Genomic DNA, 19,566 nt, shown 5'->3' on the forward strand with positions numbered 1-19,566 from the left:
TAATGTATTTACTAACAACAACATTTCCAAACTTTTTATGCCTGAGAATCAGGATTTATAAAAGATATTTTTGTTAACAAACTAAAATGACTCATTTGGATCTTTCTTCGATTTATCTCACGTGGGGCACTATCTTACAGGGATCTGAGCTACACTGTAACAATAAATGGAAATCCCGATTAACATTTTTGTAACTATTTACTTAACTAATTAAAATGCTGAATATCATAAGAGGAAGATAAAAAAAAAATTAATAATAACCAAATAAAAATATTGATAATCATGGTACCTTTGGAAGACATCAAAATTTTGCTTCTTCTTGTAAAGGTTGCAACAATAAAAACCAATTTACATGAAATTATTTAAGAAATTTATTACTTGTTAAACAGTTAGATCAATTTGCTCATACTATTATTATTTCTTTTACGATTTTGATGTTGTAACATTGCTCCCCCTGCTCTATAAACGAGTACCCTATATATGAGCTTCATTGCTACAATCGACCGATCTGACTAAAATGCAATTTAAGTTGAAAAGTGGCTAATAAAATTCATATTTACATACTTTTAAGTGATCAGAGATCGCTTCAGTTTATATATGCCAGTCAGAAGTTGATTAAATTAATATTTGCATCGCTACGTTATCTTTTTTTAATTAATATTAATCTATTAAATTTACCTGTGTGTAAAATGACCGCTTGATCCTCCGCTGTCGCGGTTGTTGCAGCTGCTTGTGCTGCGATTGCAGCTACTGTTGCTGCGGTTACAGCTACTGTTACTTCGATTACAGCTGCTGTTACTTTTGTATACACCTGAAGATCGGTTTCCTTCACGATACAATTGTCTATCGTAGTCTTGGGGGCTAGAAGATTCGTCTGCAAATAGAAAAGACTAATTATCATTTGTTTTATAAAAAATGTTTGCCAGTGGACGCATTATATCACAGACAATAGTAATAGTTATATTTTCTATATATATTTTTTCATATAAAGTTACAAAATATCTAAATTGTATTAAACGAATTTAAATAACTAAACAAGACCCGTATTTGGCTTTTTATATATTAAAAATTTTCTTAAATCTTTTCCAACTATGACAATCATCAGTGCGAAATTTTAAGTCTTCCAACTAAGACAATTAGCATAAAATTTTGAAATAAATGGCATCAAGAATGCTAAATGAGACATTACTTGCCATAATAAGATACTTGATAAACCATTCTTGATACCATTGATATTAAGTCCAGAAGAATGGTCCAAAAAAATGGAATCAATTTATACTTGTTCATCACTTTTCTAAAGGTTCAGCTGTATAAAAACATTGTCTTTATTAACAAAAAATTTTTGCTAAATCTTAATCAAGAAGATTGCCAATAAAACAATTATATACAATCAACCTTTCTATTCGGTGCAAAACGAAAACCGCGCTATAAGAAACTCGGATTTGTACAAACCGCGCTGTAAGAAACTCAGAATAACTACAAAACACCATTTGTACCGTGTTATATGAGGACCAATACAATAAACATAAATTATAAATTATTCATATTTAAACAAAATTTATTGAGTTATTTATTGAGTTTTTTTCAAACAGACTTTTTTTTAGAAATATTATCGCGTTGTGGAGAGAAGTTTAGTTCATCTCTGACTTTGCGCATTTGAAGCAACAATTATATAGAAAACATAATTTAGTTTCACTAAAGTCTAATAAATCCTTTGATCTACCAAATATTTAAAAAAAAAATAATATTCTATTTTTGAACTTTAAGATCTAATATAATCTAATCTAGGATCTAATATAATAAATATAGTTTTAGATATGCCGTAAATAGTTTTCACCATTTCTTTGCTATTCGTGCTAGATTTTTATTCAACGAAGACGTAAATTTTTTATACCGTAATATTGCGATGTGTCGTATCCTCGCTGCCGGATCAGCTCCTCCTCGTCAGCCCTTGTCCTGGCGTACAAATCCGGCAAGGATTTGTGACTTTCGTGAAAACCTTCGTCTCTTTGAGACCTTCTCGAATGATGTGATCTACTAGAATTGTGCTGATGGTGTCCCTTATATCTTGCAGACCTCAATACCTACAAAAATAAATTGAAAAAAAGTCATAAATGATTATGAAAAACAGTAAAGATGAAGCATTTTATCATATTTAAGTTTAGCTTTAACGCTTGGATTCATATTTAGCGACATCTAATTTATTTTTTATAAAATAATTTTATTGATTTCCAATTGAAGCAAAGAAGTATTTAGGTGCTCTCCATATTATTGAACAATTTCTGAGTGGATGAAAGTAAAAGTACACCAAAGAACTAATCAATTTCGTTCAATTATGGTTAATTTCGGATATCTGAAGACATGTTACCTGTGGTGAAGAAGCGTACTCAGCAGGCGGACTGATGGCCCCTCCCAGCAATAAGTCTTCACAACTTCCTACGCCACTACGAAATGCACCCGGTTCCTATAATATATAATATAATTAGCTATATATATATTTTTTTTGAGGCTCAAATGGTCTATATCAAATGCTAAATCATGGGTATGTTAGGTATGTATACCCATAAATAACAATATAATAGAATTTAAAAAAAAAATAATAAAATAAAAATATAATATAATAATAAATAAAAAATAAAATAAAAAACATACAATGGTTCATCGCCATTTAACGAGTTTAATTCGTTTCGTAACCACGCTTATATGTCGAATTGCTCGTATCTCAAAGCAATTTTTCCATATAAAAACATTGTAATGCCATTAATTTGTTTCAGCACAGTGGTTTTTGTTAAGTTTTTATTTACTAAAATCAAATTTACTGTTTATTAGTTTTTTATTGTTATTTCGAGTGATATTGATCCATAAACGTTTAGAGCTTAGAAACCTGCTTATAAATTATTATAAGGCCCTTAGCTAGAGTTATACCCTTTATCAACTTCTTCTGTTTAGGGGGCGTCCATTAATCACGTGAGCCTTAAAGAAGAAGGAGGGTATGTCAAAAAATCACAAAATATTACGTGAGGGGCAGTGTCTAGAAAAATATCAAATGCATTTATTTTTTACCTCAATTTAAAAAAATCCAAAAATTTTCAAAAAAAGTATCCAAAATTTCACTATTTTTTTCTAGGTACTAATAATAACCGTGATGTTTGGTGAGGGAAGAGGTAATTTTAAATATCGCCAAGTATCACCCAGGGAGGTTCCAAAAATACTTAGAAATAGCTAATGTCACTATAGAACGCCCCCTTAAACATAGTCTATGATGTGTTACGCCAGATTTCACTGTATCTATAGTATTTATCATAAAATTGGGAACTCCCAAATAGTTAATAATCAAATCTTTTTAGCAATTTTTAAATTTACAAAAAAGAACTATATAGCAATCCATAGTAAATAAATGTTGTTTAGTATTTTATCTTACCTTTATTATGGAATCGCGCCCACTTTCGCCCTCCAGCCCCTTCCGTCCTAAACTCCTCCTCCTGTCCGTGACTTCACAGCCTAACAATTTCCTCAGTTTGTTTTGTAAATCGTCACCAGCAGCACTGGCAACACTGCCAACGGCTGGCGAGTATCCTACCACATTATGAGTATTGCCAGATGAACTAACATTATTATTAAAAGCACCACCGATGTTGCGCTTATTCTTGTAGGGTAAATTTGAAAAGAGCACGCTAGAGTTCTTTTCAAAATACGGTTCTGATTTCTTGTTATAAGCCAGATTGTTAGAATTCTTGTTATAAGTTAAATCGCTATTATCGATATGTTGCTTAATATCGAAGTCCGTTGGATAACTTAAAGTGTTATTAAATTGTGCAGCGTTCCTGGGTGATGCGTTTAGAGACTTTGGAACCCGAGGGGGCGTAGTCCTGCTATTGGGCCCCCGAGGACTCGGACTGTTCTCGGCGCTGCTACCGGAAAATGGAGGCAGTCTGGAGAATGCAGAATGTCTGCGCGGCAGTAAGGGATGCGGCAAGGAGCGAGATGGGCTCACGAGAACATCTAAAAAAAATAATATATAATTAATAATGAGATTTATTTTTAATTTAAATATATATTGCAAAAGCATCCAGCAATATTTAAAGAATGAATAATTTGGCGAGTGTATTCGTATCAAAATACATAGCCAGAGACAAACATAATAATAGTATAAAATATTATTAAAAAAATTGGGTTTTGTATGTACAGGGTGGCTGATATGTATTGCAACCAACTTCACACTGCTATCATTTCTAAATCGTTCATCAGACAGTTGACAGATTTGTTTCAGTGATTGTTCATTTAGTTGTTTACAAGCGTACAAAAGCATTTTGATCTATTGCATTCAGAAAAAAAATTATTCTTGGTGGAAGTCAAGCGTGATAGTGTGATTGCTTCATATTTGGCTGGAAAACCACAAGTGTCTATCGTTAAAGCCATCCAGCATTTAAATGCGAACAAATATTTTGTTTCTCGTTCCATATTTTGTAACCGTGATACTCTTAGTAATGCACCGCGTCCAAAATGTAAACAAAAAAAACACCAGAAGCACCAGAAATGATCCGAAAAGTGAAGGCGAAAATTAATCGAAATTGGTGTCGCAGTGCTAAAGAAATGGCTCGTGGGCTTAACATATCGCGAGAACGGATGCAACACATATTGAAAAATGAGCTTGGACTAAAGCCATTGAAGTTCCAAAAAGTGCAAGAGTTCATACATGTACAGACAAAAGTTAGACGGGAAAGAGCCAAGGAGTTGGTTCGCTTGCACGAAAGTGGCTAGTTGACGAATTTGGTTTTCTACGATGAGAAGTCATTCCAACTTGAGCAGTTTGTAAACAAGCAAAATGATAGGGTTTACTTGCCAAAGAGGACAGCTAAAAATTTACATCTTCGATTGGCCACCAGAACTCAAGCGCCGCCGACGGTAATGGTGAGAACCACCGTAACCGCCAATGGTGACATTCCGCTCGTATTCATCGGCTCGTATTTATCGGAAACATGTCTTAAAGGCAGAATTGAAGTCCTGGATAGACAAACATTTCGATCGCAGACCATGAACATTCCAACAGGACTCAGCACCATCAAACTCAGCACGCGTCAACTGAAAATGACTTAAAAAAGAGGTTTCTTGCTTCATGTCCATCGCACAATAGCCACAAAAATCTCTGAAACTAAATTCGTTGGACTTTTGTGTCTGGTGCATTTCGAAGAGTAAGGTTTGCACTAAAAAATACCAAATTGTCGATAATCATCTCAAAAAGACGCCTCGCCGGGAATAGGCCAAAATATCCCAGAGCCACTTTCGTACAACGTGTTATGGCTTTTCGGCCGTTTGAAGGCTATAATTCGTGCTAAAGGTGACCAATTAGAACAAATCTGAACTTTTTTTTTATTTCATTTTATTTTCATTCTGCAACCTATAAAAATAATTATATTTAGCAGAGAATGCTGACAAGTGTTTACAATTGATTCTAAACAAATCTAAACTGATTCTAAAATTTAATATTATTTCCGACATTTTTGCTTTTAAACAATAAAATTTAGAATGAAAATGAAAAAAGTATAGCGCTTTACTTTGTTGCATTACATATCAGCCACCCTGTATATCTGGGATGCATAAAGGCATTTCCTTCGCTAAACAAAAAAAAAACATGTATATCTGAAAAAAGTAGTTTCATATCTTCGGTATAAAGCACACTTTTGCACTTACTTACATCTTTTCTTTTTTAGTTTAAAAAAATATTAAAGTATGTGGTATTACAATAAAACAAATAAAAATCATAATAATTCTTCTATCAATCAATGTCAGATGTGTTTTTAAAAAAACAAAAGCATAAAAATTATAAAAAATGAAAACGTAATTCAATTACGAAATAAAAAAATTAAAAAAAAGTTAAAAAAAACTCCTCTACCACTAAAAAATATAAAATGGAAAACTGAAATATAAAAAATCCAAGAGTTTGTTTTAAACCAAGATTTGTAGTATAAAATCTGTCGTCAATCTTTTCGTTGTTGGACATCAAAAAGTGAGTACTTTTAACATTTATATATTTAAATAAAAAACTATTTGACGTTTACATTCATAATATAAGAAAACGTATAAAGTCCTATTTTTGTTGTTTTCTTGTTCATCTGTCTTTCAGTCAGAAATTAAGTTGGTATTTTAAGTTATTATCTTGGAATCGATTGTCTCGAATTTAACTACCATTCTTCTTGCTTTTAATTTCCTCTGGCATGTTTGTTTTCTCGTGATCAGCAAGTTTTGCACTTTTTCGACTCATTTTTTTACTCCATAAATATTTTTCTCAACAATTTCTTAAGATACCACTCACTATTATGACATAATTGACATGAATAGTTTCGATTAGATCTTCGTGATAAATTAAAAAAAATTTCGGGGCATACGACTAGTATTAAAATTAGAACCCAAAAACTAGTATTTGTATTGCTGTTACATTTCTCATATCAAAACTCGTTGCTGATCAAAATAACTTGGTCAGATGCTTCTAACTAAAATATAGTGGATTTTTATGTCAACTTCTTATTTAATATATTTATTTTCATAGTGAGTTCTGGAGCAATGGAACATCTTCAAAAGGGCATGGAGCATCTTAAACAGCTCGAGGTTGAACTAGACGTTTTATCTGGATGCCCACGTTGCAACATCGAAAAGCCTTTAGGAGAATTGAGAAAATGGGCAGAGTTGAATCCCCATAAGGACTGTCCTTTAGCTGGAACGGGTAACGACAGCATTCAATATCACCAGGTAAATAATTTATTGCAAGATGTAAATTGATTATACTATTGATGTTGGTCCATGAATAATAACCACTATTTTTACTTGTTCCACATAATATAAGGTTGTCAAAGTTAGTCTAACTTATACGGCCAATATAAGATTGACCAAGTTAGTCTAACTTATACGGCCAATACTGCAGCATCTGTACATTTCACAAAAACACAATAAAAAGTTTATGATATTTTCTTGGATTTGTAATAAATTCTTATTATTCTGTGAATAGAATGTGATAAAAAACGCCAATCAAAATCGAATTCTCGATCTCAAAAATCTACTGACATCAGAACCAAAAACAAACAACGATTCACCACTAGCAAATGTACGTCCTCAGGGTGGCTCTTTGCATATGGTTGTCGAGAACAAGAAGCCGGCTCCATGTCCGTATCATGGAAATATTCCGCCCAAGGTAAGTTGTCATGATGACAAACTTTTGTATAAATATATAATTAGAAAATAATTCGTAAAATCAATTAATACTTCACATTGCTTTCAAATTTTCATTTATCATTATTTTAGAATTATATTGCTCCGAATAATAACCACACGGGTATGATACCGCCTCGCGTCCTGGCTCAAAGGAGTTCTTCTCTGGTTGGAGGATCTTCTCAAGGGGGCAACAGTGGTGCCAGCGAACAGTATGCTGCAAACCCCCAACGAGGGCACTTGAGCTCCTTGCATAACGGGTCAGAAAATGATACTCGGATGGGATCGATACAAGAGTACAAGATTCATTTATCACAAGGTGGGTGAAATTATTTACTAAGTTATAAGACCAATATTTTGAATAAGGTGAAATATTCGGAATGTTAAATAATAATAATTTTAAGGATAGCACCAATCAGTTTCTTCGATTTCTAAGTACCATAAAGAAGATTTCACTTATTTCAAATGATATGAAAAATGTAATGCCCGAGCTATAATTTCGTCAGCATTATTTAATTATTTTGCCTACAAAACCACAAAAAAGACAAATTAATAAAGTATGCTAAAGTTTACGTATTCGTTGACGATATACAAAAACGAGGACTAAGGCTAATAATGGAAACAACACTAGAAATAGTTACCATTATTATCACTTCTTACAAATTCTTATAAAATATTAAAATAGAAAATAGTTTCAAAGGAGGAGCAGAATCATATAGACATAAAGCGTGTAATATCATGTCATTATATATATCATCAAAAATTCATTAAACGAGCCAAATGATTGGCACGTCATGCATCTTACTTATTGTAACCCTCTCTCTTATAATTTTGACGGCATCTGACATCCTTAGAGCAGCATTTCTCGGAAGAGTTTGTACAAATTGAAATTAACCTTATTTATAGAACAGCTGTTTTGAACCATTCAGTTTAATCTGCAAATTCTGCTATCCATTTTTGTAATAGACCATCAGCGAACATAATAAAATACCTGTAAATATTATCAGTTTGAAATAAACTAAGTGTGTTATGTACTACGAACATATTCTCGAAGCATAACCCAAGTAAAATTTCGTCACTTATTACTTGTTAACATACATTGTATTTTACAAAATTTGGCACAGGCCAACTGTTGTAAGTCTATTAAATGGGATCTCAAACAATTTTTTTCCAAACAAGTTGCAAAAACTTCTTGTTATGTGCAGATAATCAGCATAATCGATACGATCTGAAATTTAGCAACTTTAGACATTTTTACGATTTACGATTTTTACGATATTAGTTTGAATTTTTGACTCATTATTCCAAATTTTGATGAATTTTCAAACTAAAATCACATTGTCGTATGCACATAATATAAGACCATAAACGCTATCATCATGATTTCTTTTATCTAAACTTAAAAATCAAATTCAACGGTTAGCTATGAAGAAACGGCCTGACCAATCTTTTCCAGAAACTAAATAGCATAACTCCTAACTGATATCTTTCGAGCAGGCAAAAAAATTGGCTAATTACCATAGATAAACAAGTATAAAAATGCTAATTTCGCTATAAAATGCTAAGAACGTCGCTATAAAATTGATCAACGCAAAACAATAATGAGATATATTGACTGGGTTTTCAATTTCAATACACACATATACTTTTTCCAATTTTAGTCTCAAACAATTCAGCAAGTCGTATTTTCTGGCAAAAACTTCTCCTGCAGAAAGTTAAACCGAAAAAGGGTGCTACACTTACAAACAGATAAAACGTTCATTTATTTTTTAAATAGTGAAAGTACGGACACAATGACACGAAGTTTTGTTCTTTAATGATATTTATTTATACTATGATATTATAACCAGGCTTGACCAAACATCAGATCATTGCAATAAAGTTTATCGAAATCACTACACCAGCATAAGTTGATTAATTGTAATTGAAATAAATACAAATATCAATAAATAGGTCCTCAAAATACATGAGAAGAACACCTTTAAAATAAACTATTCAATACGCGAAACACGTTTGAACTAATTACTGCAACAAAACTGTGACAATGACGTTCAACGTCTGACAGGATAGCTATAATGGCTTTCTTTACTTTATACAGTCGCAGAAACGTTAATAAAACTAACCAATTTTTATATAAGGTGTCATTTTGACCATATATACCATTTTGTCCGTATTTTTCCTATCTATTTGGATGATGGAATCATCCATTTACAAATTTATCTCATACTTATAGGATGAGATTCTGTTCTCTGACGTACAATAAAATACTTGTATATAATACTGTCATAAAGCCAGAAAATCGAACATAACTATTCTTCAAAGGTTCCAAAATATAATTTTGAAAGAAATCGTGAATGCTCCAAAATACGTTTCCAATTGGTTGATACATCAAAATCTCAGAATTCGAACTATAAAAGAAGAAATTAGTCTTTACTCTCGAGATACAAAGCTCGTCTAAGTCGTCATACAAACGAATTAGCGTTAGATCTGCTCAAGCCTTTACCACCAAAGCGTCTCAAAAAAAGAATCTGCAATGATTTACTACAAAATATCACATAACATCTAATAAGGTGCTATCGCTGGATAGCGATCCTTATATACCTCTAATATATATATACCTCTAATAAAATATAGCTGAATGTACTTTGTATAGTTTGCTATGATAAATAAATAAAAAAAAACTGTCATAAGTGGTTAAGTCAACTTTCGCTATTTTGCAAAGCTTGATTTTAAAGTTCTAAAACTCGTGTAATATCGTATATTTGAAATTAATGGTTTAACTTTTATATAGAGTGCTTTATTAACTTTTGTTCCTAACCAATAGTTTTTCAATTACAATTTTCGAAGAAATAGTTAATACCGCGATTTAAAACATTTTTGCTGAAATTCGACTTAAGCACTTATTCACTGGGATAGCAGTATATATCATACAGTAATTGTATGCTAAAACTAGTTGGTAAGGCAAGTTTTATGAACTTCCCGATATGTGTAAAGAATCCACTTAATAAATAAAAAATAAATTAATTTATGATTGTATAAAAGTATTCCAAGTGGATTTATTACACATAATTGAAAACAAACACGTTAATCAGAGTATTTTCTAAAAGCAAATTTTCAAAAATCAATAATTTTTTAATTGAACCAGTTTCCGTAGGTCTTTAATGATTTATTACGTTTATTAAGGCCTAGTGATCGTTATACCAAGTGAATCGTCTAATTTTAATTTTAACAAACGTCAAAAAAACTACTCAATTTCTCAAACTTTGATAAATTTTTAAAATTAAACTACTTGCCGTAAGGCCAAAATAATTCAGTAAGTTCTATAAGACCATGGTATATATCGCCAAAAAAAGTTCCATAAAAATCGGCTTAATTTTTTTTTTCAACAGTTGATTACAAGAAAACGGTTCGGTAGATTTTCACCGAAAACTAATTAGTATCATTCCCAACTAATATATTTCGAACAGTTTTTAATTTTTTAAAATCGATTCGGTAGTATCAGCTGAAATGTGGACGAAAAGTTCAACACTTTTTTCCAAATTTCAAAGAAACGGCTCGGCCGATCGTCGCACAAAACTGACAAGCGATGGTCCTCATTGATACACATAAAATGGTTTTTAAATTTCTGAAATCGGTTCAGGCGTTTTTGAGCGATCATCGATGAAAGGTCTAATTTTGACAAATGCCAAAGAAACGATACTAATTTTTGCAAACTTTGACGAATTTGTAAAGCTAAACGAGTTGTCGTAGGGCCGTAATATTTTAGTATGATCTAGAAGTCTATGGTATTTACCGTCAAAAAATGATAATAAAAATCGTCGAAAAAAAATGTTTAACACTTTATTAGAAGAAAATGGCCCGGCCGATCTCTACCAAGAACTCATCAGCACGGTTCCCAACCAATATCTTTTGAACGGTTTTTGATTTTTAAAAATCGATTCAGAACTGCGGGCTAAAACGTGGACGAACAAATTTTCACTTTTCTGTTATTTACAAAGAAACCGCTTGGCTGATCGTCGTGCAAAATTGATAAACGCTAGTCCCCATCACGACACATCGAATGGCTTTTAAATTTTTGAAATCGGTCCAGCCGGTTTTAAGAAAACGTCGATTTACGGCAAAAAATCTGTTCACACACACACACACACACACATATACTTTTTCCAAATTTCGTCTCATTCGATTCAGAATGGCTTGAAACGTCTAGAAAACATAAAATTAGCGAAACGATTTTTTTGATGAAAACATAAACTTCTCCTTCGGGAAATTCAAATATGTCAATTTCCTTTCAGGTTCCTATAACAGTCCCTCTCCCATGAACCTCCACGCAACAAGTGCTCATCACCGGCACCTATCGCCCACCAGCGGTGCTGTGCCCAAAGATCCGTCGCCCTCACACGTCCTCCAGCGCCAACAGGGCGGAGGCGGACTTTCGTGCAATAGTTCGGCCTGCGAAAATCGGCGTCCAGCGCAACATCACTCGCCGCAGTCGGACAGTTTCAGGAAATTCAGAAATAACGATTTACCCTGCATGCAGCAGCAGCGTTATGATGTTAATAAATTTTGATAGAAAAGATGTAATTTTTATAAATAAATGTAAGTGGTAGAGGACTAATTATTTATTATTTTCCGACAAAAAAACGATGCGTACTCTTGTCCAAATCCGCGTTTAATCAATCGATATTTATGGTACTAAAGCCATTTAGATTTTATATGTTCCGAGTTTTAATTAAAATATGTTCAATATGACTCATCAACTGAAACCAAACATAACATATACAAGTAAAGTTTTTACACAGATTTTATAGACAGAAATGTATGTTGAACCTTTCAGTACAATAGTGTTTTCCGCAGAAGCGACACTGCTATACGAAATAGCGAGCAGCCCAATATCGCTACTGAACGCACAAAATCATAATTTAAGATTTTAAATAATTACACAGGCCAACAAAAAAAAATTTTTTTTGTGCCTCAAATGTTAGAGCTGATTCTTATAGTATTTTTTGCGCTGATTTCAAATCTGCAAACCATTATTTTGTATCAACTCTAGTTTTTGAGATACAAAGAAGTTGCCGAAACCAGGTCCATTCGAGGTCGTCACGGAAAAGAACTTTTCACAGTGTCAACTAATGTCCCAACTAAGGCCGAATGGACTGCCTTTCCCAAAAGCTAATCAGCATGTTTCCTCATTAATACGAATCGAATGTTTTTTGAATTATACAAATCGGTTGATCGGTGTTCTCGAAATCGTCGACGAAAATTTGTATCCACGCGCGTACACACACTCACTCACATACATCCATCTTTTTAAGATATGCCAAAAAGTTCAGAAACCATTGAAACGTAAAGATACATAAAAAATTTAATATTAGATTCTTTTGCGATTACTATAACTTTCCCTACGGGAAGTTATTAAGTAAGTAAACATTAAACTTATATTAATAACGCGGGTTATTAACATAAATTTAATATTTACTTATAAGCAATTGTTTTTGGAAAAAAATTAATTCATTTTTTTTTTGTATATCGAAAATAATTCAGATTTTAATTTTAATTCTGGCTAAAGTTCTGAAGCTCACTTATATACTTTTAAATGAAATTTTTATTATTAGAAAATGTTACAGTATTTATGATAATCTACTTGAAAACATTTAATATTCCTCGATGATTTCGTTACCATATGGGAAGTTCCAGCAATTTGCCTTAACGTACGATACCATACCCCACATACATGTTTCATTTGGTAAACGTATGAATTGCAATTACTGTAAAATTAAACAAATTGAATTGCATAGAAAAACGCTCAATTTTATTTTGTATTTACTTTTCTTAATACTAAAATACTAAAAGCTACTAAATTTTTCAAAGCTTATCGTTGTACTATTGAATATAAAATACATTAAGTATCAAATATTATTTGAAAAAATCTTTAATAAAATTTTTAAAAAAGTTAATGTAATAAGCAACTTACTTTGGTGTTTATATTTTAGTCTTCAGTGAAAATGAAAATAAAATTTATTAAAAAAATATTAAAATTTTATTTCTTATTAAAAATGTATTAAATAACAAATAAAATTGAATAAAATAAGAGAAATATATAAAAATAAATAAAATAAGTAAAAAATAAAAATAAAAAATATTCAGGTTCCACCGAGATTTGAACTCGGATCGCTGGATTCAAAGTCCAGAGTGCTAACCATTACACCATGGAACCACCTGAAGAGACATCTTATTTGCGAGTTCATTCACATCTAATAGAATCAAAAAAGAATACGACGCGACATATAATATTGGGAATATAAAATTAATTCTTACATAAACAATTCAAGTTGTTTAATAAAATTTGCTCAAGTATTTTAATAACTGTATTTTAATAACTGTATTTTCATATTGTTCTGTTATTTTTCATAAGCCATTAATAATTTCTATATTTTATTAAATATGTTTCTCTTCAATATTTGTTACTTGCATTGCAAATCAATTTAATGTTTACGGAAACAATTTAGATTCGCTCAAACATTCAATGATAATAAAAATATGTTGAAATGTTTTTCATTTTCAATTCTTCGTAGGGTAAGTTATAGTAATCGTCCAAAAATCGAATATGCAAATTTTTGCATATCTTTACGTTAGGGTCTCTGAATATTTTGGCATACTTTAGTCAAAATGGATCTATGTATTTGTCTGTGCATGTATGAGTGGATACAATTTTTCGTCCACGTTTTCGGGAGCACGGATCAACCGATTTCAATGATTTTCCCAGTTCCCAAAAAAAAACATTCGATTCCTATTGATAGGGAGACGTGCTTATCAGTTTTGGCCAAAGATAGGGATAGCTGTTTCGGAGTAACGGAGAAAAAGTGCAGTAAATGGAAACTCGGTTTTTCGCGAGGGCCGGAAATCCGATTGGAAAGTTTCAAAAAATATTTGGTTCGTATTGACGGGAAAACGTGCTGATTTTTTTTTTGCAAAGGCAGTTCCAGGCGTTTCGGGGACAAAGAGCAAAAAGTGCAAAAAATAGCAATTATAAAAGGAACGAATCATCCAATTCAGAAAACATTTTCCTTGTGTTGACAGTGTTTTTTTTATTTCAAAATTTCAAAAAGATATTTTTTTAAATAATTAAAAAAATAAATAAATATATCCATATATGCCAATGAACAAACTGTTTAGTGTTTGCAGATGTTTTTAGAAAAACAATTATTGTTATTAGATTTCCACATAACCATTGCAACAAAAATCAAAATAAAAAATCTAATACATACTTCGATTAAACCTGTAAAACGAATCAATGATATCTATCAATCAATTTAGAGATTCCTAAAAATCATCAGCTAATTTGAATGTTACTATTCAATTTAAAATTTACTGGAAATTTTAAAAATATAACAACTAATAGATTAAACAATCACATTGAAAATTTACAATGTTTTGAACCTTCATCAAGATTGAAACACTTCCTTGACTTCTTCAAGATCATTGAAAACCCAGAACCAAGATCTCTAGATCTCGTAATAGATCTACAATCTATATAAGTCATCTAAGAGATCAACATATTGAAACAAGTTGCATCATGCAAACATGATGATACAAAAATAGTTTGTTTTGTTAGAACTTTTAAAACATTTGCGCAACAGGTGCAATAATAGGTACCACACATGTGTTGTGAATGTATAAATAGCCCAGACGATAAAAATACAAAATGAGGATAATTAGAATAAAAGAAATTTTGACGCAGAATAATAAAAAAATATTAGATGTATAATAGTAATAGTAGCCAAACGTTAAGTTTGGCAATGCAGTAAAAAACGCCAAGTAACTTTTTTAGCTAGTGATATATCATAGTGCTTATGGCATCGTGCCTCAATCTGTTAACCAGGCGTATGTTGTCTCTATAATTTCACATGTTTATATTTTATTAATACCAAATGAATGAAAAACTATAAAATATATATTGGTTATTAATATTTTTGAAGAATAATAAAAAGTATTCATTTAATGGTCAATCAAAAATATACGTCTCATCCGCAAGTAATTTATGCGTCCTGCCCGGTTAACAAGTTAAGGCAAATTGCTAGAACTTCCCGTAACAAAATTTTTTGTAAAAATGCTTTAAAATATTTTGAAAACTTTGAAAAAACTAGATTTCAGAGAATTTTGAATTTTTTGAAAGAAATGACTTTTTTAAAAAAAATAGTTTTTTATATTTTGAAAACGTTTGAAAATTTTGATCTGCTTTTTTTAAAGCAATCGCGCTGCTTTAACTACGTAAAGACAACATATAAAAATTAAATTTATAACAATTAAAATTATATTAAAATCTCTATAAAATATCTGATAATTTGATGTGCATATGTCTAATATTAATTTTTGACCTCCGAATGGCGTTTTTTTTTTCACTTTTTTAGATTACAGCAACCTCTAGACAGACCTGCTTTCCGAAAATGTAATCAATTCTTCATTTTATCAATACAAATAAAATGTTTTTGATTCATTTAAATCAAACGCTCCATTAGCTCAAAAACTGCATTACCATTTTTGCCCCTTATCTTCGAAACGGTCGGGCCTGCCTTAGCCAAAAACTAATCAGTTTTTTTATTATTCAAATCGGTTGATCCGTGTTTCCGAAATCGACGACAAAAATTTGTATCTGCACACACACACACATACACACATTTGCTACCGAAGTGCTAATAGACCTGCGATTCTTGGAAAAAGAAGAGCGAATGAGACTTCGCTTATTTAGAAGATAAGTATAATTTCAGTGCGAGAATTAAAACATTCTAGATACCCCCCCCCCCCGCGAAGTAATGCCTAACAGCAGTTTTCGTGAAAACCGGAGGCAAGGAAAAATCGGAAGGTTTAGTAGGTATTAAACTCAAGCAGTAATGAGTCCGACATACCCAGACAAAAAAACAGAATAAATGCATTTCGTTCGCTATATGAAAAAAACACACACACACATATATCAATTTTCTCTAAGGTGCCAAAATGTTCAGAAACCTCTGGAACCGAAATATACTTACTCTACGGGAAGTTGAAAAATGCTATAAAAACACTACCAAATATCATCTCAAATAACTTTTTTTATTTGGAAAAACAATCCTTAAGGTTAATAATGAAAAATAATTTCATTCAAATTGCTGCCATGGCCAAACTGCATGCATGCAGTAAAAAACGTTAGATGGTAGACCCAATATTATAAATTGTAACTAAATTTATTAATTTAAAGTAAAGTATTTAACATGTTAATTAAATATTATAGTGCTTGCTACTACAATATACCCAGAGCAGGAGGAAAGAAGAATATTTCTTTACTTACTATCATAATGAAAAAAGCCACTAGTGGTAGTTTTATATAGCCCTGCCACAAGCTAAACTAGCGATGCATGGTATCGTGCCTTAAGGTAAATTGCTGGAACTTCCCGTACTAACATTTTTTTTAAAGATCAACATTTTTGAAAAAAAAATAGATTTTTGAGAAACTATGAAATTTTGACAAAAATTTAATATTTTGGAAAAAAAGACTTTTTAAAAAAATGTTTTCTTTATTTTGGAATATTTTGGAAATTCTGAACTTTTTTTCAAAGCAATCGTACTGCTTTAACTGCATAGAGACGAAATATCGAAGCGCGTAAGCGCCGCGTAGCCGTCTAACTGATAAGCATTGGTACGGAACCCAAAGAAATGTAAACGAAATTTATACTTATTGTTAAAATCTCTATAAAATATCTGATGATTTGATGTGCATATGTCTAATGATCATTTATGACCTTTTTCTACTAGATCTCCGAAGCCGCTAAACCTACCTTCATGAAAATTTGATCTACAAGTAAAATGCTTTTTGAATTATTAAAATCGATTGCAATCGATTGTTTTTTGAATAAATGAAATCGGTTGAACCGTGTTCCCGAAATCATCGACGAAAATTTGTATTGGCGCACACACACATATACACGCACACACACACATACATCCATTTTTTCCAAGGTATGCCAAAATGTTCAGAAAACTCTGAAACATAAAGATATATAAAAACTTTCATTTTCGATTTTTTTTGCGATTAGTTTAACTTACTCTACGGGAAGTTAATAAAATGATAATTCACATTTCAAAAGAACTTTGAAAAACCTCTTTGTGCAGATTAATCAATAAAGTATAAGTAAATTAAATTGAATTTATTTCAGATTATACCTACCGTATATCGTTAATTATATAATTTATGTGATAAATTTGTTTTGCAAATTGTATTAATCTTAAACCGCTCCCGTGGCTACAAAACCGCCTTTGGATAAAGCTGTTATGTAATCTATCAATAAGCTATTGGCGACGGACACGGAACTGATTTTAATGATGAATTAATTTAATTGTATAAAATAAAACAAAATTACGACATATGCATAACAAATCGTTTTGATGGTACTAATCCTTCTAAACTTCCAGCTGATGTATTAATTAGCAAAGTATTGATTAGAATATTCAATTTTTTAGTTAGTGAAACTTTGGTAAGTCGTGTTCAGCAGCATGCTTAGCACAAATTAATTTAATTGAAGATAAATTTTCAGCACAATTAAATACACTTTAAGACAATAATAAATAATAATATTAGTCGGGTACGGTTGTGCCAGAGTACCGTAGAATCAAAATCGTCATAACAGCTAAACTATACTGATGTTATGATAGGATCCAAGTGAAGAAAGATGCAATATGTTTGTTTGAACAAGTTTCCATCATTGCATTCAGTTTGCGCCCTGTAGATCGCATTGCATTTAAAGAGTCAAAATTATGTTTTTTGTCTAATTTCTTTTGATAATAAACTGTTACTTGTACACAGACAGACCATTTTGTTTGTAATTTTGCTGTAAGTCGAACATTAGGAGTTTAAAACCAGCCATTAGTTTTTGCGTAGGTAATTTAGGTTAGTCATAACCACGATTTGTTTTCAAAAATGTGCGTCGGGGACGATTGTGACAAATTTTGTGGGTACGGTTGTGGCATGTACTTCTTGTTCTTTTCAGATGAAAATTAAACAGATAAAAAAGATTCAGATTTGTCTAAGAATAAGACAAAATACGAAAGAGAAAGGAAAAGAAAAATTCAATGCAAAAAAGATTTCAAAAAGAATTTTGCTGATTATAGAAATTATTTTTCATTAAACCCATGTTTATACCTGTCACCACCACCCTGGGGGTGCTCACGGTTGTGATACTCGCTATTTTTTTTTTTTTATTTTGTTTGGCCTCGCTTACTCTGAGAATTTAGCCACCTACAACATTTTTATTTATTTACATTCTAATTTTTATATCATTTTCTATCTATATACGTATCCTATTTTATATTCTTCTTAATTTTTCTTTTTCTCATTTTCTTCAATTCTTGCTCTTTTTCAAATTTCTAATTCTATTTAACTTCTAGCTTCAATCCATTTTTTTTCTCCATTCTTCCTTTAATTTCAGCAAGTTCCAATATTTCTCTTCTTACTCCTAATACAATTCAGCTATTAGAATTCTGTTATTCCTATTTTTCTTAATTTTTATTCAAATTCTACTTAACAAATACAATTTTTATTTGATTTCAAATTAAATACATTTTTCCGCTATATTATAATTCAATGACAGGATTTGATCCGAAGATCCATGTCGTGTGAATCGAACACACTACCAAGTGTACACACTCGCCATTTTCCTGTACAATATAATTTTATGACTAATCGTATTTAAGGACAGATTTTAAGTATTTTCACGTAGACAAATGTTCAAATTACTATTTAATTTACTTTTCTCCCAGCAAACAAAAAGTGTCATAGCTGTTCCCAGCCTCCCTTAAATTTTAAAAAATTGTTGTAAATTCACAATTTTTGCTATTTCTTCAGTCTTCTGCTACTAACAAGTAACTTTTTATCTGTGAAAACTAAAATTAGTATTCTTTGTTTTTAGGACTGTGAGAATATTTTCTTCAGTATCGACTCAGCAGCCCAAAAAATTCGATCAAACATTGCCCGAAAAACATCAAACCAAATTTTTTCACACACGATTCGATATTGACTATTGAGTTATCTGCATTATCAAAAGAACAAAAAACGATGATAAATACCTCTGCCAGAAGGCAGAAAACTAACCAGACGGATGATAAAGTTATCCTTCTTATCAGTATTCACTGAAATTCCCAAAATCAATAAAACGTGTTACTTATATGTACTTACAGTGCGAAGAAGTCCGATCCTCGTCCCTGCCGGTGATGTATCGGTCGGGCTGATCTCTCAGCTTATCCGATTTGACGTAGAAAGCTGCCCTGGATTCTGCTAGCAATTCCACCGCTGATTTCCTTTTGCTGCTGCTGCTGAAGCGTTGCTGATGTTGCTCC

General features: G+C 31.5%; 1 protein-coding gene and 1 non-coding gene across 2 annotated transcripts in view; both read right to left on the reverse strand.

Moving 5' to 3' along the window:
- LOC113386641 (GATA zinc finger domain-containing protein 14-like) overlaps positions 1-19,566 on the reverse strand; it is a 32,411-nt gene that overhangs the window by 10,728 nt on the left and 2,117 nt on the right. Inside the window, exons 2-6 of the mRNA XM_026624411.1 lie at positions 19,406-19,562; positions 3,422-4,002; positions 2,369-2,464; positions 1,895-2,084; positions 679-874 (exon numbers count right to left, since the gene is read on the reverse strand). Of these exons, the coding sequence (XP_026480196.1) occupies positions 679-874; positions 1,895-2,084; positions 2,369-2,464; positions 3,422-4,002; positions 19,406-19,562 (1,220 nt within the window). The remainder of the gene's footprint in view (positions 1-678; positions 875-1,894; positions 2,085-2,368; positions 2,465-3,421; positions 4,003-19,405; positions 19,563-19,566) is intronic.
- Trnaq-uug lies at positions 13,346-13,417 on the reverse strand. The gene has a single exon. It is a non-coding gene; the product is annotated as a tRNA-Gln (tRNA).

Source organism: Ctenocephalides felis, unplaced genomic scaffold (genome assembly GCF_003426905.1).
Source record: "Ctenocephalides felis isolate EL2017-DRISC unplaced genomic scaffold, ASM342690v1 CF-g0.4_SCAFFOLD_00845, whole genome shotgun sequence".
Classification (NCBI taxonomy): Eukaryota; Metazoa; Arthropoda; class Insecta; order Siphonaptera; family Pulicidae; genus Ctenocephalides; species Ctenocephalides felis.